General features: G+C 40.7%; 1 protein-coding gene across 11 annotated transcripts in view; it reads left to right on the top strand.

The window, feature by feature from the left end:
* The window catches only part of LOC121452851 (EGF-like and EMI domain-containing protein 1), a 687,333-nt gene that overhangs the window by 47,129 nt on the left and 614,702 nt on the right, over positions 1 to 25,502 (top strand). For all 11 annotated transcript variants that reach the window (XM_041659186.1, XM_041659185.1, XM_041659189.1 and 8 more), the window contains exons 2-4: positions 19,317 to 19,451; positions 22,107 to 22,216; positions 23,817 to 23,921. In XM_041659186.1, coding sequence (XP_041515120.1) covers positions 19,317 to 19,451; positions 22,107 to 22,216; positions 23,817 to 23,921 — 350 coding nt within the window. The remainder of the gene's footprint in view (positions 1 to 19,316; positions 19,452 to 22,106; positions 22,217 to 23,816; positions 23,922 to 25,502) is intronic.

The raw sequence follows: 25,502 nt of genomic DNA, 5'->3' as shown, positions 1-25,502 counted from the left end.
TATCAGGAACTCAACAAGGCCAGCTAGCCTGGGTCTGAAAAAGCCTAGGATAAAACTGGACTTGCTAAACATAGCAGACAATGAGGATTGCTGAGAAGTCAAGATCAATGACACTGGGTTTTGATCCTACTGCACGTACTGGCTTTGTAGGAGCCTAGGCAGTTTGAATGCTCACCTTACTAGACCTGGAAGGAGGTGGGAGGTCCTTGGACTTCTCACAAGGCAGGGAACCCGGGCTGCTCTTCGGGCTGATGAGGGAGGGGGACTTGATTGGGGGAGGAGGAGGGATATGGGATGCGGTGGAGGGGAGGAGGCAGAAATCTTTAATAAATAAATAAATAAGTAAATAAAAATTAGTCATGTATGCTACAAAGGGTTAACAAGACACAGGATTTGTGTTTTAAAAGAATTTCCAGTGTATTTGAAAAGACTCGAAAGTGTCCCATCCAGTAAGGTCTGAACCTGGCACTGTCATAAAAGCAGGGAGTAGCAGAAGCTGCTGTTCACTACAGGCAAACATGCAAGGCCTTTCTGGAGCGATGGTGCTTAGGCAGAACCTTGAAGAAGAGATGAAACTTTTGGCAGAAGCTTGCAGGGAGGTGGAGGGCAGAGGTCTTAGACTTGGAGAGTGGAGCTACTTGTGGATCTGTATGTGGGCTCTGCTTTGTAGTGTTTCCTGAAAAGCAACACAAACTTGAAAGAGAATCCCAAGCCTTAGAGGGTGTTCTTGGGAGAAGAGAGACAGTGAAGCCAGCAAGATGGCTCAGCAGACTGAGGTACCTTGCTCCCAAGCCCGACAACCTGAGTTTAATCCATGGCACTTACGCAATAGAGAACTGCTGTCTACAGGTTGTCTTCTGACCTCCACGTGTGCAGCATGGCAAGTATCTCCACCACCCTAGTTGCATGCTGAGGCCCCTGGAAAAGTGGACGGAAGAAAAGGGCGCTGATGAGTCCTTGGACTTAGAGCCTGGGCCGTGGCCATGTTCACGCAAGCTCTACTTCCTGCATAGGTAGAGTAATGAAGGGAAGCACAGCCATGGGGAGCTACGTCTCTGCTTACCATGTGGTGTTCGACATGGGACCTATCTGCACATATGACAGGGGTAGCACATCATTTGCAGATAATGTCCCCTGTGTCAATCAGAGGAGAAACTGGAGGTTGCAGTTTCATCTCTGCAGAAGCTGGTCTTGGATGTCATATAAATACACACTCTAGCTCGTGTATGTGGCAATAAATGAGGTCAACCTCAGGGCGTGGGTTCCAGTTTTGCTATTCACGGGTTTCTCCTTCAGGAGTTCCCAGCGATGTTCTCACATCTCCCTGTGCTGTCACCTCCCGATCGATGTAGATATCAGAGGGATATTAAATAAATTCCCAGCAAGCTATTCCTGCCTCTGTGTTATTCGATGAGTTTCCTTACACCCACAAATTACTGTTCCGATGCCTTGAAGCCTCTCTGTATTTCAAAAACATTTGTTCAGTGAACGAATAGGATGACTTGCCTAACTAATTGAGCCCCAGCTTTCACATACAGCGTTTTCAGATGCGGTGGAGCCTACAAATGGCTTCGAGTTGTATTTGCCTTGACAAATATCTTAGCACAAGACCCAAACTTCAGCATGCGCACCTGGGAGTTATGGACTAGAATACTTAAGAGATACCAGCCCATTGATTCCCTTTTGTTGAAGGCTCTCTTACTTCACGGGAGGCCACAGGACTGTACTCCTGGGCTATGGCTTCCAAAACTCTTCAAAGAATCCCAAACAGGCTGGTGGTTTTGCGCTGTCTTTTAATGGCACCCAGATAAGCACACCGGTATCTTTCATACCATCTGTTTTCTAGTTTCCAGATCTATTTTTATTTCATGCTTCTATTCGCTTAAACGTTCTATTTATAAGGAAGCACATATAGTTGATGATATGAGTTCTTCTTTTTTTTTTTTTTGCACCTTGTGTTTTATGAGAGAAATTTTTTGATCATTTTGGACGGCATAATGATTTCTAAAATTTGAAAACCAAAAGCAAAAAGGGGGAAAGTAGTGGCATAATCATTTGTAATTGAGAGGTGGCTTGTGACTTCTTTCAAGGCCTGTGATGCCCTCCTGTGGTAGGACCACCCCCCCCCCCCCCCATCCTCCCCTCAGGGTGGTACCTTCTGATTCTCACGCTGTGAAAACTCTACAAGAGATATCGCCTATAGAAGGCAGGTGGTAGTGATCCCTATGGGGGGGGGGAGGGGAAGACATGTTCCCCCTATTTCTACTCTTTTGGGGCTCAATTCTCTAATTAAATCTGGTGTTTTGGGAAGAGAAAACATGAATTCAGACTACAGTAATAAATTATATCCTTGCCTCAGATGGAATTAAAATGACTACAGGTTTGAAATTTCTCTGCCTCTGAAAACTTAATTTGATATTTTCGGTTACACACCAAGAACTGATTTGCAGAGGCACGGACTGTAAGATTAATTGAGGCAGCCATCTCTTCTGGAGCATCTAATCTTACATCTAATTATCCGATCATCTGAATCGCAAATACAGGAGTTACAGGGGATCGCAGAAAGGGCAGTCTTGAAATGTAAATACGAAAAGGGAGCTTCATGATTTTCCAGCCACAACCATGCAGACTTGAAGTAGCCCTTATGTTATTCGTGGCACCAGGGCAGAAGGTCACAATGCAAATGTGACTGTATTGTTCTACGGCTTATAAGATGTACAGGAGCTTCTGAAGTCAGCGCTGGGCTTGTTTTGACGATTAACCCCCATTAGTATTCCAGACCACATAAAGCAAAACTCTTAAAAGGTTCTCTTTTTATGAATGTACTGTCAAATTGACTTCATCATTTAAATAGGACTGTAGACATAGTAAATGATGAGTTGATATTTATACAAAGCGTAGCCTTAATTAAAATATTATGAGCAATTAAATCGAGTGTTCACGGAATTATTGTACATTTATATGTAGCAGGGTAAAAACATTGCATAGGACTGTTAAGCTTTTTGTATGAATCTAATTAACTTTGACAGGCTTTGGGCTTTTTTCCCCCTCTTATTTTTAGAAGTGCTGCAGAGAAATGTACTTGCATCTGGAAAACTTCAAACAGTTTTGATCAGCATTTCAGGTCTGATTTAAAATGTGTGTACTGAGATACTGTCTTAAGTAAGGCATTGATAGACACGTGGCGTATTGCTCCTTATAGTGGGAGCAGATGTGCCTCAGAGATCAGCTGCCGGCTGGAGCCACAGCCCATGAGTTTTGTTTCTGTCACAATTCAGTGTCAGGGGGTCACTGTCTGTGATCCTGACTTTATATACTTGGCTCTGTTTAAAGATGGAGTGTGAACAAGGAAGTTCACAGAGCTGATTCCCAAGAGGCAAGTAGGAAGGCTCGATTTCTCCTCTCTCTACCCTCTGTAGCCTTTAGACAGCAGTGACATCAGCAGCAAAACCAGCTTTCCTACAATCCCAAGGGCTTCCTGTTTCAGTATATTCCAATGTTCTTTTTCAAAACTTGGGTTGAAATTGAATGTACATTGGGATATTACTAAATGGCAGGAATATTTAGGGTGATTCAAGGTCCAGGATACAGTCTTAAATAGGCAATGAATTCCCTGATCCTGGGGGTGGTTGGTGGCGGAGGGAAAGGCCCCCCAGTTAAAAGGACGAGGCGTGAGTTTAGTCTCACTCCTCTAGATTTTGCTTTTGATTGTGTCTTTCCCTTTTTCTCTCTCTCTTTCTCTCTTTTCCTCCCCCCTCCCTCCCTCCCTCCCTCTCCCCCTCCCCCCTCCCTCCCCTCCCTCCCTCCCTCCTTCCCTCCCTCCCTCTCCCCCCTCCCCCCTCCCCCCTCCCTCCCTCCCTCCCTCCCTCCTTCCCTCCCTCCCTCTCCCCCCTCCCCCCCTCCCTCCCTCCCTCCCTCCCTCCCTCCTTCCCTCCCTCCCTCTCCCCCCTCCCCCCCTCCCTCCCTCCCTCCCTCCCTCCCTCCCTCTCTCCTTCCCTCCCTCCCCCTCCCCCCTCCCCCCCTCCCTCCCTCCCTCCCTCCCTCTCCCCCCTCCCCCCTCCCTCCCCTCCCTCCCTCCCTCCCTCCTCCCTCCCTCCCGTGTGTGTGTGTGTGTGTGTGTGTGTGTGTGTGTGTAGTGTGTACTTGTTCATTCCTCTATTGAGTTATAAGATAGCTTGGAAGTACTTGCCACATACCAGCACCATGCTCTTGGAATTTCCATACCCTAGAACAACTGAATGCGAGCCAAATGAACTTCAGTTGCTTATATGTGACATTCTTTTACAGCAGCAGAAAACAGACTAACACACACACACACACACACACACACACACACACACACACACAGAAAGAATTCCTGAGAAAAGTGAATGCTGACATTGAAGGCGCTGGGATTTCCATTCTACTACTGATCCCTCAAATCCCACCGAGGATCAGCCATGAGAAAGCTGGGAACTTTCCCTTCTTATGTCACAAAGACACATATATAACAGCAGTGACAAGAAACACAATAAATAAAATTTATTTAGCATTGTTTGATTAGTTGGGCTGCACACATTATTTAATTGTTTTCTCCATTCGTTGAAGTAGGCACTATCTTGGAGGCTGGAGAGGTGGCTCAGTGGTTAAGGGCACTCACAGCTCTTGCAGAAGACTTGAGTTCAATTTCTAGCATCCATACTGGTTAGCTCATAATAGTCTTTACTTCAGCTCTAGGGGATCTGATACCCCTGTAGTGGCATTTCACTTTTATTTTAATAAATAAAGCTTGCTTGAAGATTAGAGAGTAAAACAGCCACACTGGTCAGCCTTATACCAGGCAGTGGTAACACACACATTCAATCTCAGTGGCCATACTCGTTGCCATAGAAACCAGGTGGTACATGCCTTTAATCCCAGTGGTGCATACCTTTAATCCCAGTCCTAGAGAGGATTATAAAATGGGAGGAAACAGCTCTCAGGCACAGTGTTATTCTGAGATTCCTGGGGGACAGGATTGCCATTTCTGACTGAGGTCAAGGTAAGAGCCAGTGGCTGTCTGTCTTGCTTTTTGGATCTTCAGGTTGAACACAATTTCTCTCTGTGAGTTTTTATTAATCGTGCATCATACTTGTTTTTCTCCTTGATGGGCACCTGCATTCAGGTGTACATGCCAACACACAGACATATGGACATACACATAATTTAAATGCAAAATAAATCATTTTTAAAGATACCAATAGAACTTACGGGTACAGAGACTGAAATTTAGAATATATGTGGCAATTCTCAGACACAGGACTAAAAAGAATTATTAAAATGTGAGATAATCAATTGACACTGATGATTGAAATAAATAAAATTAAGTGAGAAAAGACACACTTGTATATATGCAAGCACACACAGTGTGGTCGAGGCAGAGTTTGCTCCTTGTCTGTGGTTTGGCTTCCCTTGAATTCGGTTATCCACAACCACACCAAAGAACATACATATGAAACAGAAAATTCAGAACTAAGAATTCGGTATGTTTTTAAACTGCTCCATTCAGAGAACAGTGAAGGAATTGTTCACTATCCCATTCCACCCCACCTTGGAAGCAAACCCCATCTTTGTCTAGCGCATCCACAGAATATTTTCTGCCTCCCTGTGTGCCTGCTCCAGTGTTGCAGCGCTGCCAATGGCTAAGCAGCCCATATGCAGTAGGTTGGAATTGCATTATTTGCTTAACCGCTCACGTGTCTTCATCTCAGTTGGTAGGTACTGCATCGTCTCGCCACTGCAAGAAGGAAAATGTTGAGTTCAGTACAAAATGATATGCCGAGAGAGACCATATTTGCCTTCATAAAGCTTATTATAGTACATTACTATGATTATTTTAACACTCATTATTTGTTAGCCTCTTACTGTACAGAGCAGAGAAAATGAAACTTTATAATAGGTATGTATATAAAGGACAAAGATAATACATGTAGAATTTGACTTTACTTGTGGCTTTCGACATCTCACTGGGGTCTTGAAACAAAGCCCACTTGGATAAATGGCATGCATATATATGTAGATGCGGCGAACTATCTTTGCTTCCACTGGATGGTTGACAGTGGTTATTTTAAGGTCAATGAGCAAGGAGAATGGCAATATATAAAAGCATGCATAGAACTTAGAAATTTTAAACAATCATTTAAATTTCCCATTCGGATGTTGTTTGTCCCATTACAACTTTACAGACCAGGCTAGGATTTTGCTGCTCAGCCAAGCATCTGAAAAAGAAAACACTGAAAAATCAAACGTGGCAACTCTGACATCAGCTAGCCGCTGACTTGCTCCTGAATTTGTGCTTTCTATGATGTCTTTTACAACATTTATTACTGGTGAAGAACCTCATGAGAAAGTAGGCTGAATATTTTGACCACCCCCACTTTGGTGGATTTGATCCTTTTGGTTGTTTCAGATGGAAATACTGGGTAGCCAAGGAGCCTTTCCGGTGCAGGTCTTTGGCAGGTTCGTGTTCCTCTGCCTTTGATTGCCCGGCTACAGCAGCAAGCAGATGAGAGCAGCAACACATGGTACCCCGCACTGTTAGAGCTCCAGTGTAGGCCCTGGGTATCAGGAGCATTAGCTCTGGAGGATGCCTAGAAATCCAGGCTTGCTTAGCCTTGGCAGCAGCTGCCATTGCAGCTGTGAGTTAGAATTCTGCACATCTTGACAGCAGGACTGGGGTACCAAGGACCCTTGGCTTGAAGGTCCTGACAGCTCTCTGTTACTCTCCCCCTGACCCAACCCTGCTGTTCCTCTGCTCTTCATAGCTCTCCTGTCCTTACCTCTCCGGTCTGTTTACTTCTGTGGTCCCTTTGTTTCCACTCTGGCTGCCTTTTTGCACTTGTGGTTTGCCCGGCTTGCTCAGCTGTCCCTCTTGCTGCTTCTCTGTTGCTCGGTCCACCCTCTTAAAAGCAAGCAAGAGAAGATCACTCAAAGGAAGCTTTTTAAAATTAAAATTCTTACATGTATTTATTTATTTTACTTGTGTGTGTGTGTGGGGTTCACATGTGCCTGATAAGTATTGGATCCCTGGTTATGGGGTTTCTCTAGTGAAGTAATAAGCCAACTCAAACCAAATGAATAGATCCAGATTTAGTAAACAGAGCAGAGTGAAACAAGCTGTGGGGTGACTCTCAGGAAGGCAGGAGAAAAAGAGAGAGAGCAGGAGAGCACAAAGCACGAGGCAGATCTAAGGGCCAGGTCATAATAGCCTGCAGGTCAGGTCCAAGGAAGGAGCTGCCAAAGGCGGGCAGTGGTCTGGAATGGGAGGGGTCGCGCTGGGAGGAGCTTCCCAACTTCACATAGACACAACTGTGGAGCTCAGGGTACCGCTTGGGGAGTCAGTTCTCTCTTTCTACCAGTGTGGGTTATGGGAATCAAACTCAGGTTATCAGGCTTATCTTAATTTCCCTAGAGCCCTCTACCCCCTTTTTTTTGAGCCTAGCGTTTTGATAGGAGAGGAGGCAGCAAGGAAGCAAGTCTGCCAGCAGATCTACTTTGCATACCTGAATGGTCAGCCCTGTAGTCAGAAAAGGGCTTTGTCAGGGCCTCCTATGCAAATCAAGGCTCTTGTCTGCACCAAGCTTTGAACTGCCTCTTTAGCACCAATCACAGCAGTTCCGCTGCTAGGGCGCTGGAAACTTCTCCTCTGGCCTCAGTGGATATAGTGGCAAGGTTAACTAGAGCTCCTCAAGGCTCGCAGCAAAAAAGACTGGTAAAAATTGGAATAGCCCTGATTGAGCCTTCACCTTCAAAAACCTGAGCAATCAGCTGTGTTTCATAAGGTTTTTTACGTCATCCTGTATTACTCAGAGAGGCTGGTGCTGGCCAAAGGGGGTCTGACTGACTGTTCTTTGGCTCAGGGCAAAAGGGGCAGCAAGGGAGAGTCCAGACGCTGTTAATTAAGGATTCAAATTGCCCAGTCCCCAACATCTTGATTATTCACAATAAAAGGAACATTAAGAGTGGCTATTATAGGAATTTGTAAAACCTACCAGAAACACTAAAAATTTTTAACAGATCCCAACAGAGCTAACACCTGCCCAGTGCCCTAGGGAGGCTGAGTTCCCTCATCTGCCTCAGTCTTGCCCCTTCCAAATTCTTAGTTGTATATAGTTGAGGAACCGTCATAGCTCCATTTTCAATAAATCCAAACTAACTGGTAATATTGAGTACCTATGATGTACCAATAGCACTGTGGGGACCATGAGAAGTTCCAGAGAGAATCAAACACTGGTTTTTGATTTTTAAGTGAGAACAGAACTATAGACAGAAAGGCTTGTTCCGAGAACAGAGTCCTTATGCTGCAGTAGGAGAAGAGGCAATATGTGTGTACCTTGAAAGGAAGGGAGAATTATTTACATAGTGATTTATAGATCCCAGGACAGCTGGATATGTCAGAAGATGCTAAGGTGCGATCTCTATCCTAGAAGAACATGTACTGGAGGAAAGAGGGTACAGAAACACAGGAAAATAGCAGAGGACAGGAAATCTGAGAATAGTATATAATTGGGTGCTGTGATAAAGACTGGGTGTGAGTGAAGAATTCAGAAAAGGAGGTGATCACTATGGGCAGCAAATACAGAACACTTTATAAGGAAAAAAAAATCCCACTTCTAGGTTTTTTCTTTGTTTTTAGCAGTTACGGGGAAAAAGAAGAAGCACCAGAAATTGTTCAGTGGTTGACCTTTGAGCAGCGTCTCTTTTCATTCTTTGACCCTCATTAAACAAAATAAAGAACAGAATCGTAAATTCATCCACAGATGATGCACCAACATGCTCATATGTGCATGCAATTAATACGTATGTGTGCACGAACGCACAATTTGGCTTGATGAATTTCTCTCTTTCTGTTTCTCTGTTCCCTCTCTCTCTAGTCCTTCCTTTTTCTTTTGAACATAGTTTGAAGATACTTGGCAAAAATCAGGAAATTTCCCTGTAAGAGGAATTAAAGATATTTTCTTGACTCCCCAGAGGGCATCAGCACATACTCACGTATGGAAAGCAGTGCTGAGCACAGTACTGATACCCACCCTGCAGTCATGACAGCAAAGGCACTATGAACTTAGCCTGACTCTTTCCCAAAGCTTTATCAATTCTATCCATGAGGATAAAAGAAAATCCATACAGGATGGCACTGTAGAAAACAAACAAACAAACAAACAAAAGCAATAGAATGAGGGTTTTGTATTTAGAAGTTTGATTTCTCAGCAGCTAATTCCTGCCAACACTTCAGTCCTACAATGCCTGGGTCAGTGTGTAGCATCTCTCAACTTCTGTAGAGAAGAATAGAGTGGATGGGCACCCTCACCACAGGGCATCCTCACCGCAGGGCAAGCCATGTTTGTTGTTGAGTATCTGAAATGGCTATTCACATTTTCAGTTTCTTTAGTTACATTTTATTTGTAAATTTTTTGCATGCAGTGTATGTATGGTGTGGGGAACATGCATGCTGTGACATACATGTTGAAGTTCCAGGACAGCGTGTGGAGACAGGTCTTTCATCCCATCATGTCTTCCCCAGAGGTCAGACTCAGGTTGGCAGGGTTCACAACTGTGGGGTGACACTCAGGAATTCAGGAGAAAAAGAGAGAGAGAGAGAGAGAGAGAGAGAGAGAGAGAGAGAGAAAGAGAGAACGAGAGCACAAGAACAAGATATATAAAATGGAACAGAGAGAAAGACACCAAAGAGATGTCTGTGAACCCAAGAGGAAAAGCTAGTTTCCATAAATTTAAATTTTTATTTCATGCTAAAAAGTCCAAAAGCCAGATCCACTTTGTCTAAACTGGCAGAGATCATCAAACAACCTGTAACCATGCACTTACTGTAGCTGACACAGCTCCTGAGACAGTGCTGAATCATGGCTCAAAGTCAAGAGCAGTTCTCAAACAGTGGCAGGGACCTGAGACCCTGTGCGGCTTGACAATACATCAATTCCTGTTCCTGCCATTTGCTAAATTTGAAAACCATTGCTCACCAGGGTCCATCCCTGCCCAGAGTATCAGAGATAGGCTCTTTCTACAATCCCTCAGCCTATCCTTAAGACCATATCTTGTTCTTTTTCTTTGTTCCCTATAGTCTCTCTGTCATTTCCACATTTTGATGACAAGGTTAAGATGGCATGATCAGTTATGACCACTGTGGAAGAAGTATATATGCCGGTCTTCAGTAGATATGCAGGGTATAGTTTTCAAACTGCAGCCCACATTAGAGTCACCTGGAGAGTGGTAAAGTCCTAGACCCCTAGTCTCTAGAATTTCTGATCCCATGCACCATAGGTGGGATGCTAGATCTGCATGCCCAACAAGCTTTGAGAGCCCTATTCAGGAAATTCCATGTCTCTTTTTAAAGAGACCATCTTAACCGTAGATTTGAAGAAACCCCTCCCCAAAACTCTGAGGGAGTAGATCCTTATGTTGAACCCCATATTTCTGGGAGAGATTGCAAACTGCTCATTTTTTAAAAGACTTTTCAAGGACGGGCATGATAGATTACAAATAATTTCCCCAAATACTTTTTCAGTATTAACATTTATTATAAAATATCTCTCTAAAATGAGTCTCATCTAAGCCCTAGATCAGTGGTTCTCAACCTGTGGGTCATGACCTTGTGGGGGACAAATGACCCTCTCACAGGGGTCTTCTAAGACTATGCAAAAACACAGATATTTAGTTATGATTCGTAACTAGCAAAATTATAGTTATGAAGCAGCAATGAAAGTAATTGGATAGTTGGGGGTCACCACAACTTAAGGAACTGTATTAAGGGGTCACAGCACTAGGAAGGTTAAGAGCCATTGCCCTGGACTCCTCATCATTAGAAAAATGACCTCACACAGTAATTAAGGGCAGTTCCAAGCCTTCTCTATTTTTCCCACCCCATGTCTCTTTATATAAGCATTACATTATTACGGTAGATTACTGGCATTCATTTAATTTTGATAAGCAAAATGATGTCGAAGAGTAAGGGCATTTATCTTTGAAGAAAGATGAGCCTGCTTAATCTGTACAAGAAAGATTTAATAGAACGCATCCAGCTCCCTGGAAGGAAGTATCTCTGACCCAGATTGGACAGTAGAAGTTGTATTAATTTGTTCGACTCTTTCAAGTAAAGCTCATGTTAGTGATTTTTGTAGATTCACTGTGTACAAATTGTGTACAATCAATGTGTGGTACAGTACCTTTGGGTCTGAGGAATTGTCTGACTTTTCCCCAGATTTCAGCATACATGACGCCTGAGGCTTAAACCTTCTTATTTGAAAGTCATTTTAAATCGACATATGAAATTCGTGTATTTATTTTATACAAAGTGGTATATGGAAATATTTTGCAATTACTAAGTAGAAATAAGATAGGAATTATCATTTTCAAATTTTTTGTTGGAAGAAAACTTACAATGTATTATGTCAATAATCCTAAAGTATTGTGTAGATTTCTCATTGGTTCCATTTATTTGTCTAAATTTCCATTGTTTCCACAGTAGTATTTGCTTCCCTCCCAGCAGTGCAGAGAAGTCCTGGTAGCTCCACTGGCCACATCTTCTCCAACACTCCATCTTTCATTTGTTTGATGATAGCCACTCTAATGGGTGTATGATGACATATATATATATATATATATATATATATATATATATATATATATATATGCTGTGAGATAAACTTTGCTGTTTTTGGACTATGTTTATTCCTTAGTTAAGTTGTTGTCCCCTTATCAAATATGTATTTTGAGAATCTTCCCTTGTCTCATAGGTCATCCCTCCATCCCTGCTTGCTTTCCAGCTTATGCAGGAAGTTTTGTGTTGATGTGCTATTGGTCCATATTTGTTTCTCTATTGTTCAGTACTATATTTATTTATTGTGTGTGGACCTATGTGCATGCATCCGTGTGTGTAACAATTCACATATGTCAAAGAGAGGACAATTGGAGTTTGTTGGTTTTATTCTCATACCCTGTGGGTTCCAGGTTTAAACTTAGATCATCAGGTTTAAACCCTGAGTGATCTCAGAGACCCAGATCAGTGGTTTAAAGTTATATTGAAGACAGTCTGGGGTTGATGTCTATATATGTTGTGAGCTAAGATTTGAAAGGTGGTTTTCAGCATGCGGATGTCCAGTTGTTTTAAACATTATCTATTGGAGAGATTACCTTTTCTTTGTTGTGTGTTCTTAGTATCCCTGCAGAAAATGAGCTGACTTGTAGCACTTGAATTTGTATCTGGTCTCTTTGTTCTTTGTTCTTTGGTTTTGTATATCTTTTATGAGTGCAGACTTCTCTTGGTCACTGTAGTTCTGTAACACATCTTGAAGTTAGGCATTGTGATTTTTTAGCTCTGTTGATTTTACTCAACATTGCCTGAACTACTTTTGATGTTTGTTAACTTTTTTTGGCTCTCTTTGGGTTGCCTGTGGATGTTAGAATTTTACCCATTTTCTGAAAAATGTCCCTGTAGTTTTTTTAAAAATTGCATTCAGTTGCAGAGAGCTAGAAGTAGTATGCACAGTTGACCGATATTAATTTTTTCACATCAAAAAATGTGGGCTGTCTTACCACTCATATATGTCTTCTTTCCATTGTTCCTTTAATAATTTATAGTGTTTAATAAACAGATATCTCCTTTTGTCAGAGTAAATCTCAAGGCTAATGGGGGTTTATGTAATCTGGAGCATCTTCATAAAGAGTAAGCACATGTTTTACATTACATTCTGTACAAGTTGTACACTAATATGAAAATACCATTTAACCTCTTCTAGAACTGAGTGTACTTTTATTAACTTCAAGGACAGTTTGTAGTTGACTACACTACAAGCCCCTAACAGAATTGCTGATACATCATATAAGATCAGAGAAATTTTGGAGAGAGAATTCATGAATTCTTCATCACAGTATCTTCAAAGCATTTGATTTCTATGAAGTTTGAGCTAACTGATGCTACTGTTTATGACATGGTGTTGAACATGCCTTAGCTATAAGGGTTATGCTTTAGAAAAAGAAAACAGATAATATAAATCAGTTTTCATAAAGAACTTCTCAACATAGGAGAAGGGGAGGAGTCAGGGGGCACAGTCCATAGAGGAGCCAGCCGACAGGTCCAACAGATGTGATGCAGCGATGGTTAGTTGGACTTCTGTAAATGGCATGGCTCTGTCTTCTGTTTGATCAAATAGGGCTGGGCAACAATGTGTACTGTAGAAATTTCACTAGTGAGGTCCTTAATCATACAGATATCTACAGGGATTTAAGAGACTGAATTGTGGTGGATTAACAAGAAGGAGCTTGGCACAGGCTGAGTGGTCAGGATAAGATTCACTAGGTTCTTTGTTTGAGGTGGCCACATAAGTAAGGCAAATAGACTCCCATAGCTCTCGTTTAATTATGTCAGTGCAATGACTTAGATCTTCCCAGAAATCCCAAAGAATGCATAAGAAAATTAGATGATTACAGAGGTTGTCAAAGCAATTTGAAAATAGTCACACATATTGAATTTCTCCTATAAATGAATTGATTTTGAATTGTAAGGTGATCATTGAAAAGGAAGGAGTGCATTGTAAGCCCATTACATCCTGGGTCAATGGGCCCCACCCATTCCTTTTAAGTCGTCTATGCATCATTGCTAATAGATAGCCCAGGGAATACCAAATCTCATTTTTAATGGTTATTTGAATATTCTATATAAAAGCTAATCTTCTGAAGACTTAGAGAAATCATTGTAGATTAAAATAAAAAATAAAGATTTGCATTTATAAGAAATTAATGATGGTTCTGAAATTGAAGAACTATTTAGTGCTGGGAGAAATAAATACAAATTGTAGCATCAATCTGATGGAGTTTTGTTTAGATTGCTTCTGGTGATAAAACGTCTATAATAATATAGATCAATCGCTGGTGCTTGCTATAAATTTGCAATGTTTAGCATAATTTTTGTTTGCACTTCATACTAAAGTGACACCAAGAAATATGAGATTAATAGTTAGTTATTAAGTGAAAATGACTTTCATGGCTGTAGTCATTTTTAGAAACTGTTACGTGTAATTCATTTAGGGAGTAGAGGAAATTAATTTGCAGCTGCAGAGAGATCCAGCTCATGCCAACAAAGAAGGAAGTGCACACAGTAATAGACTTCAGAAGCATGAAGATCCTTTCTATGCCCTCGTTGGGATACTCGGTTATTCAGGTGCTCTGGAGATCACTACACTCTTATCTGTTGACTCCAGAACACTCTCCTATCAGCTTAGGAAGCAGAAAAGGCAGTGCCTGCCCCCCAATTATGTCACAATATTAAAGAGTGCCGGCTCGTGCGTACCTAAGGGGACCGAGGGTCAGATGCAGCAGCAGCAGTGCGGTGCCTTTTTATTAATTTTAATTAGTGTTTTCATGAGGAAGTGTCATTTTAAGTTTTTCTTTTAAAGAAAATGACACATTATCTGCTTTCATCTGTTTCACTGCCTGGCAAATTAGTACTGATGTAAAAATTAAATTTTGTAGATTGTAGGTTCTTTGAGAAATTTATCCTCAGGTTATTAAAAACCTACACCTAATATATAGCTAAGCACGGATTATCTGTCAAGTGCTGTTCTAAACCCTTTCTCTGCACTAACTGATATTTATATCTTGATCACTGGATCCCCCTAAAGACAACATGATACAGTCCTTTATTTGGTTACAACCTATTGAACTAAGTTGAAAATGTCAATATTTTAGAGCAGAGTAAAAAATATACTTAAGAATTTAGAAATTTATGAAAGTGTTATTTTTTAGACTGTATATGGAAGTTCTACTTTGTGAGACATCTGCCAAACCTAGATAAGATATTTCAAGAAATAATAATAATAAAAATAATAATAATGATAAGCCAGGACACTTGGAAAGAAAGTTAGGTCTCTTGGTACACCAGAGCATGTATGGAGGGCCCAGCAGTGGCATGTTGGTGCTCCCTGAGGACTCACTAACGTGTGCAGGCAGAGCTAGGAAGAGGCATTGCTGAGTTAAGCAGTGAGTAATGAAGGAGAATAATGTCTCAAAACAAACTTTAAGCATGCTATAAACTGTCATTTCTGTCTCTTTCCTTTTATAAGGACCTTCTAAGATGGTGCAGTCTGAAAGGCTGATACTTGGTCTATTACAGTAATAGTCTTGAGACTACTCTGGATATAGAACTCAGAGGAAACTGCAACAGAGGTGCTCTGAAATGTTGGGTTACCTGGGCCATCTGCTCCTATTGGAGACTTTTCAGGAGATCTTCCTTGATCAAACCTGATTTTTCGTATCCCAGAATGAATCCACAGCTTCTCATTTCTTGTGGAAACAAAAGCATAACCTCTTCTCTAAAGGAACATATCTTTTGACTTAAATTTTGAAGGCAAGGCATTTTCAAAATATGTAGGTTGGATTAACCCAGCAGCATTTATAATCAAATGTCCTTTAGCAGCTGTTGCTCCTGCCTCAAAAATCAAACAATTCAAAGACAACACAATTATATACAAGTTACCAAATTTTCTGTGTATTTTTCATCTTTGCATGGCTTTATTATAAACTCTATTTCTTTTATTTTTATTTATTTTTTCGAGATAGGGATTCTCCGTGTATCTTTGACTGTCTTGGAACTTTTTCTGTAGATTAGGATGCCTTTGAACTCATGGGTAGCCACCTGCCCCTGCCTCCCAAGTCCTTGGATCCGTGTGCCACCACAGCCAACCAATTTCCTAATTTCTTTCTTTCTTTAAGGACTTTATCCTTTTTCTTTTCTTTTCCAAGCCTATGTATATTTTAAAGACATTTTAAAGCATTTAGAGTTTTTTTTCTTTCTGAATCTGTCTTTACTATATGTATTTATTCTGACCACATCAGTCTTTAATTTAATAAATGATATTACTGGGATTAAAGCTATGGCTTTGGGAGCTAAATCTGCCCCATTCCTTGACTTGTTGAGAGTCTAGCTTCATGGTGGAGGTACCAATGAGAGCCTTTTTTAAAAAAAAATCGTAACTCAGTGGAGTTACTAGGTCCATGCCACCATCAAGAAGCATACCAGTGGCTGCTCATAAATACCATTTAAGTGTTCGGTGGCAGGGCCTCTTAAAAGAGCTATGAGGTTTTTGTTGCTAACACTGACTCAGGAAGCATCTCTTAAAGGAGCCACGCTTCTGCTCACCCCTAGCAAACAGAGCCTACCAGATCCTCTTCCCAGAATTCTCCTAATTTGGTTACCCCACCTATACTGGCTGCCAGGCTACTGGCCAATCAGTGTTTTATTAAACCAATAAAAGAGATAAATATTTGAAGGGTAAAAGAGCATTATCCCACAGGAAAGGATCCTGGGATTCTGCTAGGGATGGAGGAGGTACCTTAGATAATGATGATAATAATAATGATTTGATTTAGTCTGAAGTTGGTGACTTATATTTTAGATGGTAACAGGTAATCTTAGACAAGAAAATGATTTAGTTAGAAATTAATATTGCCAGACATGTTGGGAAAAACCCTTTCTTTTACCAATTTAAGTCTAACTGGACAGCTGATGTAATTTCTAAAAGCTGGATCTGTCTCATTTATGCATTGGCTTGAAATATTAAGAAGGAGTTGCCCTCAACCAAGCTCTGAGAGGAATTAGTGTGGCTCCCTAATTATCTTTTTTTTTTTTTTTTTTTTTTTTTTTTTGGATTTTTCGAGACAGGGTTTCTCTGTAGCTTTTGGTTCCTGTCCTGGAACTAGGTCTTGTACCCTCGAACTCACAGAGATCTGCCTGCCTCTGCCTCCCGAGTGCTGGGATTAAAGGCGCGCGCCACCACCGCCCAGCCTCCCTAATTATCTTTAAGGGCAGTTTATTTGTACTGTTGAGTGTTTTGATGCTGTGCCCTTTACTGGTTAGTCCTTCTGTGTATCAGTTCATCACTTCCTTGTCAGTGCTTTTATAGAAGACTTATACCCAAAATTGTGTTTGTGGAATGCTTCTGAAACAATATGTTATCTGTATAGGTACACAATAAGGATTTTTGAGTGAGTGCATTGTTGGACCGATAGATAAAGAGATTGTACATTGGAATTCAATGTGGGATCTTGTGTAATATATTACACTGTTGATAACAAAACAAACAACCTTTGCTTGGCTCACAAAAATCACATAAGACTGAATAAAGTTGTATTTGTATTCATGTATACATTTTAATATATTTGTGTCTCTATACACATTGGCACATGTATATAGAGACACAAATATATTAAACTAATACATATAATATACAGACATGCTTTTATTTTCTATAATAGAAGTATTTTAAAAACTAAGATTTTCTTTAGTCTTGCTCTCCAATTCTTGATGATTTCATGAACACATATTTTAGGTTCAGTTTTTATACTTACTTTGCTATTATTGTATTTATTTTAAATATTAAAATGTGCTATGCAAACTCATAAATGAAATTCCATATGATCCTTACAGCATTTAGGTGAAACTGGCAATTACAAATCTAAACAATCACCTTTTAGAAATGTACATGTGTGTGAGAAATGGGCTGTAAGAGAAATCAGTTGGCAAGACTTAGAGCCACAGAAAGCAGTGAGAAAAATGGAAGCTGTGGCCAACTAGGGTGATGTTATTGAGTTATGTGTGGGGCATACATTTAGACATGAATTCTGTGTTCCTAGGAAAGTTCACAGAAATTTTTAGGATATTCCTGCAGCAACTTAAATAGAGTTCACGTTGTACTTTTGGCTGACTGTGAGTAGAGTCACAAAGGCTCTGAGATTACGAGTAGGGAAGACTAAGTCAGAATGTCAGCTTCCCAAAGAAAGGAACACCAGGGTTGGATAACCTTTTGCATCCTTAGCTTGTGCTGGTATGGAGCCTGTAAATGACACTGCAGGCATCAAAAGCAAGAGTGACTTGCCTAACTTGCAACTGTCATTAGTATTACTCTAAATGAAGACTGCACTGAGCTAGTAAATAGTTTGTCACCTGGAGACTGAGACTGCTCATTCATTTCCCAGACCCAAATAATCACAGAAACTATAATAATTACATCAATGTTTGACTAATAGTTTAGGCATACTTTTAGCTAGCTCTTACAGCTTAAAATTACCTATTTCTCTTAATCTATGTTTCACCATGAGGCTATGGCCTACCAGTAAGTTTCTGGCATCTGTCTCCTTTGGCAGCTACATTGCATCTGCCTGACTCCACCTTCCTTCTCCCTCCAATCAGTTTAGTTTTCCTGCCTAGCTATATTCTGCCCTGCCATAGGCCAAAGCAGCTCCTTTTTCAACCAATGGTAATAAAACATATTCACAGCATACAGAGGGATATCCCACATCAGTCACCAAAAGCATTCTTAAAAATCACAAAAGATTCTAAATATTATTGGTACTCTAGGTGGGTTATCAGTGTATAGGTACACAGCAAGTGTACCTGTGAATCTGGATTAACCTTCTGTAAGGCAATTGCCCTTTAATGGGGTGGTGTAACATTTGTTCTTCATTAACAGTATGACACACCTGGGAAAATGGAACCTCAAGTTGAGGAATCGCCTTCATCACATTGATTGATGGAGGAAGGTGGAGCTCACTGGAGGCTGATGGTTCTGTGCAGGAGGGCAGACTGAATGGAAGCAGGAAGTGAGCCAGGGTTTCACTTCCTGCCTCCAGGTCCCAGCCTTGGGTTCTTGCTCCGGCTTCCCTCAGTGATGGACTGTAATCCAAATAAACCCTTTCCTTCTCAAATTGCTTTGGGTTAGTATTTTACCACAGAAGCAGGAAACAAACTCAGATAGGGAGATTGAAATTTATTTGTGTTTAAACAAGCATCATATTACATATGAAATCAAATTAAACATACGGATGCAGAATATTGCTCAGAGATTGATTTCCAGGAAAGACTAAAGTTCTTTAATGAATTGGATTGCTTTTTCTTCATGGGTTTTGAGAATCCTGACATTCTGTTTCTTTCTAAATTTTGGCTCTAAAGAGTTCAGAACTTAATGTTCAACTCAATCATCTTAATCAATTGGAATATAACAACTAGAATACCTCTAAAAGTTTTTTTGATCTTTAAGATTAATTCCAGTTTTCTTTCTTCCTGGCCCCAGATTGTAGACTATCTGTACCTTAATTGACACATGGTAATTGTACACTGTCATGGAGACTGAACTCCTCCAAACATTGTCTATGTTTTTGCCTGTTACTTTCTGTATGCGTTTTCTATGCCATTACAAATGTGTTGCGGAAATTAGACGAATTAGCACCCATGCTTCTTACAGAAACCCTGCTGGCTTCTTCTTGTGTAACTGCGCATTTCTCTTTTTGTGAAGGCCAAATGTCTGCAAGGAGGAGCAGCTGGTGGTGGTAAGACTGTCACGCCCATGCACCCAAGCTTTCATAGACACCATCAAGTTCTGGAAACAAGGTTGTACAGGCCCACGGTGGTGTGTGGCTTATGAAAGAAGGTAAGGTGATGTCCTTATTCATGTAACTACTAAAACTTGAAACAAAAAGCTTCACCTATTTCTAAATGCCTTTTCCCATGAACTGTAGTTGGTTGGGTAACTAAGTAGAGGGCAAAGGCAGACTTACCAAGAACATTCACACTTACATAGATAGCTTCCTTCAGCAACGGGATGGACACTTATGTTAGATCTTGCTTATGTGTGAACTATTTTTGGTTATAGACACTAATTTTACCTCAGGATATGATATATCATTGAAAGCTAAAGATCAGAAAGATGGCCGAAACAAGGAATATTGTGTTGGTTTGCTAAATTTAGCTCGACTTGATCCAGGCTTTCTACAGCTGGGAAGCAGCATCTGACCTGCCCTTGTCACTCTGGAGCACTTTGAAACCCACAGATTCTTTAACTTTCTCATGGCCTTTGAATTAGGATCAACCCAGCAGGCTGTAAGAAGAGAGAGATGCAAGTGTCCACAATGCTTTCTAAGACTCCAGGCTTCATCATTTTTTTTTAAAGTTTTGAAATCGTTTCACAAAACATCTAAGAGCCTCTTGATGGAAGTGTTTGCTATTGGGTATTGGGTTGGATTTTATGAAAATGATTCAAATGAATCTAAATTTATGATAAATCTTAACAATAAATTATGGTTTAGGTTAATGAATTTATTAATACTACTATCATCAGCGAAAAGTTAGGGTGTTAATAAATAACTCACCTTGCCATTGTACAGCCACGGTGACAGTTACAATACGTGACTAAATGATTTACAGCTACCTACTATATTGTGTACATATGCATACAGATACATATTTATCCTTTAGATTAGTACTCTTTGGGGTGTTGTTTTAAATTGAGAATATATAAATGTCAGTTAAGTCAGAAAAGTTTTCCCAATTATTGCTTATTTCATGGCTTTAAGTTAAACTCAGTATTTCTCTGTATTTTAGCGTGCAAAGCTGGAAAATGATGGCATGCATGGATAACATGAAGAGTACTGAAAACAGTTTACACATGTAGCATAACTCAATATGTGTCTTGATACAAACCAGTAGCAGTGAATTTATCACAAAACCTAGGCAGGAAACATGCTTCTAGTATATACAATTTATTGATTAGATGAATGTGTGTGTCTATGTAGACATACTTGTAGTATATATGATTTATTGATTAGAGGAATGTGTGTGTGTGGCGTTGCTTCTTGCCTTCCATGTTGTTTGAGACAAGTCTCTCATGTTCACTACTGACTCAGCTGCCCAGTGATGCTCTAGATCTCCTGTGTATGCCTCCCATTAACTCCCTGGGAGGCTGTCATTATAAACATCTGTACTACTGAGTCCAGTCTTCATGCATATTCTAGAGATTGGACTGGGGTCACTGGATTGGAGGGGAAGCCCTTCATCAATTAAGGCATTTCTCCAGTCCTGGAAATCATTTTTGAAAAGGGTTTTTCATTTAAATTTTCTGTATTGTCCCCATGTGGTTTAATTGTTGTAGATAGTAATATGACCCAAAGAAAATCCTCAGCCGTGTAGAGGCTTAGACGTGGGAGACACAAACATGACTACATGTCACAAGCTGCACATGTTTATCCTCAGCCTTGTAGTTGTGGGAAGAACAAACATGACTAAGTGTCAGAGACTTCACATGTTTATCTTCATCCGTGCAGATGCGGGAAGAACAAACATGACTAAGTGTCACGGGCTTCACATGTTTATCCTCAAGAGCTCGCTAGTTTAACAGCTCTGTTTGTGGCACTGATTTTGAGGGGTAGCAATGTAAAAAAATAATTGATGTCTTGCCAAACATACCCCTTTTTGTTTGTATATACATCTAGTCATATCCTGATTGGAAAGATATACACAGAAGTTCTCGGTTGTATTTCAAGATGTTGAATAATTAAATGTGATAAACAATGCTGAAGCCAATAAACTCTCTAGTAATAAAGAGGGTTGATGTAGAGAGGAGAGAATCTGGAGGAAGTGGAAATAGAAGTTGGCCTTGAATAATGAAGGATTTGGGCTAGGACATGGGATAAAGAATGAGCTAGAACTTGAGGGATAAAGCATATACAGGAATTTGGTTTGATAGAAAGGAAACCAGCATGCTTTGAGATGGGTGATACAGCAGTCAGCTGACAGGTAGGCTCTGGTCCTTCCTCACTGAGAGACCTTTGACATAATCTCCTACTGTACTTGCTTCATCCCAAAGAAAACTTTTGACTTTGCATTTATACTTTAAAGATTATTGCCTTATTTTTAAGTGTGTGTGTGTGTGTGTGTGTGTGTGTGTGTGTGTGTGTGTGCACCTGAAAGCAGTGTCTGCAGAGGTCAGAAGAGAGTGTCAGATCTTCTGGAGTAGGAGTTACAGGCAATTATAAACTGCTGGAAATCCTCTGCAAGAACTCTTCAGCTCACTTATATGCTTCTTAATCTTCCACAACCCATACCTAAAACTTATGCTGATTGCATGTGTGGTGTAGTAGTTGTATGCTATATACAAAGTGCACCCATAGCTAGCAATCCCATGTCTTATCTGTCTCCCAGTATATGTAACAGAATTTGAATCTAAGGGAGAAATTCTTATAACCTTGAAATGATAATTTGGCCATCAGAGGCACGATACGTTTCCTGACTACTATCCTGTGTGCCATAGGACCCGCTACTACACCGTCTACAGGCAGGTGTATACCACAGAACACCAGACAGTCTTCAGATGCTGCCCCGGTTGGAGCCGATGGGATGACGAGCCAGGCTGCCTCTCCTGTAAGTTGTAATTCTTCCTGCCAGGTTCTGCAACAGGGAATGCTTTTGCCTCCTCCACAGGATGCCTATCATACTTCGGCATTTTAAGAAGCACTGCAAATTCAGAGCATTGCTTGAAACCAGTGGTCCTTAGTCTTCCTAATGCTGTGGCTGTGGTCCTTTATATCGTTCCTCATGTTGTGGTGACCCCAACCATAAAATCACCTTCGTTGCTACTTCATAACTGTAACTTTGCTGCTGTTATGAATTGTAATGTAGTATCTGTGTTTTCTGGAGATCTTAGGTGGCCCCTGTGAAGGGTTGCAACCTATAGGTTGATGGCCACTGCTCTAGACTAAGGACTCAGGAGTGACGTGGGGAGAAATGCGTATAAAAAACCTTTCTGTGAACCATTTTCATGATGGGTTGCAGGTCAGGACCAATGAAAGCTCCTGTATATTCTGTCTACTTAGAGGACAGGCGATTTAAAAGCAGGAAGGCTCTCGTTGATGTCCATCCCACTTCGCTGTCTTCCCCTTTCCTAGATCATCAACTTTATAATCCATAGTTGATTCAAAAGTCCAGAGGGAAATCACTATACTAAATCTAGATGGGATTTCTCAACGTGGGCTTGTCATGATTAATTGCAGAGCTCGGAAGGCAGCTTGCTATTTAAGATGAGGTCTGCACTCTGTTTCCAAGCCTCAGGTGATGGGATTTCAGAAGCCTTGGAGTCTGGTGTTTGACAGCACTCAGGCAGAGAACTGGTGGCATCCCACAGCTCACCGGGCTGTGAGAAATGGTTCCCTTTAGTGAGCCCTTTACCTGCTGCATCATGTGCCTATGGCGATTGGGAAGTTCCTTAGATTGCATCTGTGAGTCTAATCAGTGCAGCATCATAGCACAGTTCATCTCCTGCCTCTATGCACCTTACAGAGTTTTCCAGCATCCTGCCTCCTTTCCCTGTGAGCTGTCTGCTTTTAAAATACATTGGAGAAGTTTTGTTGTGGGCTTCCTATATGAAGCAGGTATAGTGTCAAGTGTAGTGGCAAGGGTGTGTTTGCACTCAGGTCACCGTGGCTGGTTGGTTAAAGATCATAGAAAAGATCTTTCCACAATACCGTCAGAACTGTGTTATAAAGGACAGAGACAGCTCTAAACTAAAGTATTCATATTTATTATTTAACAGCTACCCGAGTTCTTTGCCTCTGGTTAAATATTAGCATTTTGTTTGATTGTTGTTGTTGTTTTAAAGATCATTTTGACCACACAGTCACCTTATCCACGTAGTTTCTTTCTACCGATACTTCTGTCTCTATGTGAACACAATTGACCTAGTGTCTTGTTAAAGGGTAGATTTATATTAAGTACATCTAGAGGGGCTCTCAGAATCTGTGTGTTTGCGAAATTTACAGAAGAGTTACTACAGATAATTCTGCAAGACTTCTAATAGTCAGCCCTTGTCTAGTAATAGTAATTTTTTTCTATAACCCTCCTGTGTAAGGGGGGGCAGTGGAAATTTCAAGATTATGTTATATTAACTGTAAGATGCCTACTTATACTGATGATTTCCTTTCTTTCTCTCGACCCTACCTATTCTTCCTTCGAACACTCCTTTTAGCTGTGGCTTCTCTGGGAACCCATTTTAGTGGAAGGCAGTGCTCGGATGGGGATGATCAACGGTGCCTTTGCTTACAAGGGTTTCAGGGACCCCACTGTCAATATGGTAAGTCACCAGCAGAACCATTCTGTCACAATTCAACACTGTTTGCTGTTGTGTCCTGGTAGTCTCATGGTGGATTACTTGTCTGGAAATTGGTAAACACCGAATATGAGCCATTAAGCAGAAATCCAGAACCACGGTGTAATATGCATCTTAAAATATGCTCTGTAGCTGAGTTGTAAATTGTTGCTATAGGCATTCAAAGGGTCTTGTAAGAATAAGATGTTCTACTTTGTAAAGAAAGGGTCAGATGTTAACTCTCTCATGGAGGATGGCTTGAAATTACTCCTATGGTATGATATTCTGTGAGATCTCTGGGCTCTATAAATGAGCAAAATGCAATCAGCATGAACTTGACTGATCCTTTACTGTTATCTTAAAAAAAAATCACAAAACCTGAAACGCATAAGGCTTGAGTGACTCTCAGGGCTTCAACGCTCACTGGATATGTACGTATAAGATTTTCTTGTGTGGAAAGTTTTCGGAATGACCAATGATTTAACCTTTCCTGCAGAATGAAACCTCACTTAAAGCAGATGGTATGTGTGCTTTCTTGTGTCTACCGCTCAGATTTCTGAAGGGAAAAGCACAAAGTTTCTGAGGTCTACCACGTGTGCCCTTTCTCTTCCTCACTTGGGATTAAGAACAGTGCTCTCATCTCCCATGGGCCACTTCAGAGATGTTCCTGTATATTCATTCCCAAAGTTTTTCCTGGGTTGCCTTTCGAGAAATAAATGAATTAAAACAAAGTCGACATTGAGCGATCTTACACTTGGAAACAGGGATCCATGGAGGCTCTGAGCATAGCATTTATCTTTACAATTTCCAATGCTTCCGAAACAACAACAATAACAAAGCCACACGTGGATCCATGGTAACAAATTATGTGTCTTTGAATAAAATAGAAGATACTAAAGGCTTCCTTATTTTGGCTCATAATTGTGATGGGGAATTACAGATGTTATTGGTTCAAGAGGTTTTCTTTAAAAACCTTAATTATTGATTTATGAATGCATTGTTCTGTGGAGCAAATATTTCAGGACATCAGGCTGCAGAACACAAAGGTAATAAAAGAGACATGGTAAAGATAGTAGCCCATTTATACTTGGATTAATTTATTCTTCATCTTTTACACCGGTACTTGAATATTTTGATTATTCCAACTTACCAACTGCCATACACTAAAATAATTAATGTGCTCTCTGAAATTCAAGTGTCAAATTTTTCATTCTTGTAGTAGAAAGATTGTCTTTTGCACAAGCTTGTCTTGTTACCACGAAGTCTCCAGAGCCACAGGATAACACCAACATACACAATACCCGTCAGGACTCCCTGCTGCCCCTGCCAGCACTGTTGTCCAGACATGCTTCCCTTAGACTCTCACACTGGCTCCTCCCCCACGATAGGACTCTTGTTGAATTTAAAACAAATTGACCACCCTAAGGGGTTCATTCGCGGAGAGTAGGTGTTTAGACTTCTCCTTGGGACTGTATTTCCCTCATCAAAATGAGGCACCCTTTACTATATAAACTAGGTGGGTTTAATGGAGAAATTTTTAAGACTTTCTAGGAAATCAAGCAGTTG

Source organism: Microtus oregoni, unplaced genomic scaffold (genome assembly GCF_018167655.1).
Source record: "Microtus oregoni isolate MIOR12 unplaced genomic scaffold, Mior012 000010F_ref0000083, whole genome shotgun sequence".
Taxonomy (NCBI): Eukaryota; Metazoa; Chordata; class Mammalia; order Rodentia; family Cricetidae; genus Microtus; species Microtus oregoni.
Note: the sequence above shows the minus strand (reverse complement) of the source record. Positions and strands in the feature narration are given on the sequence as shown.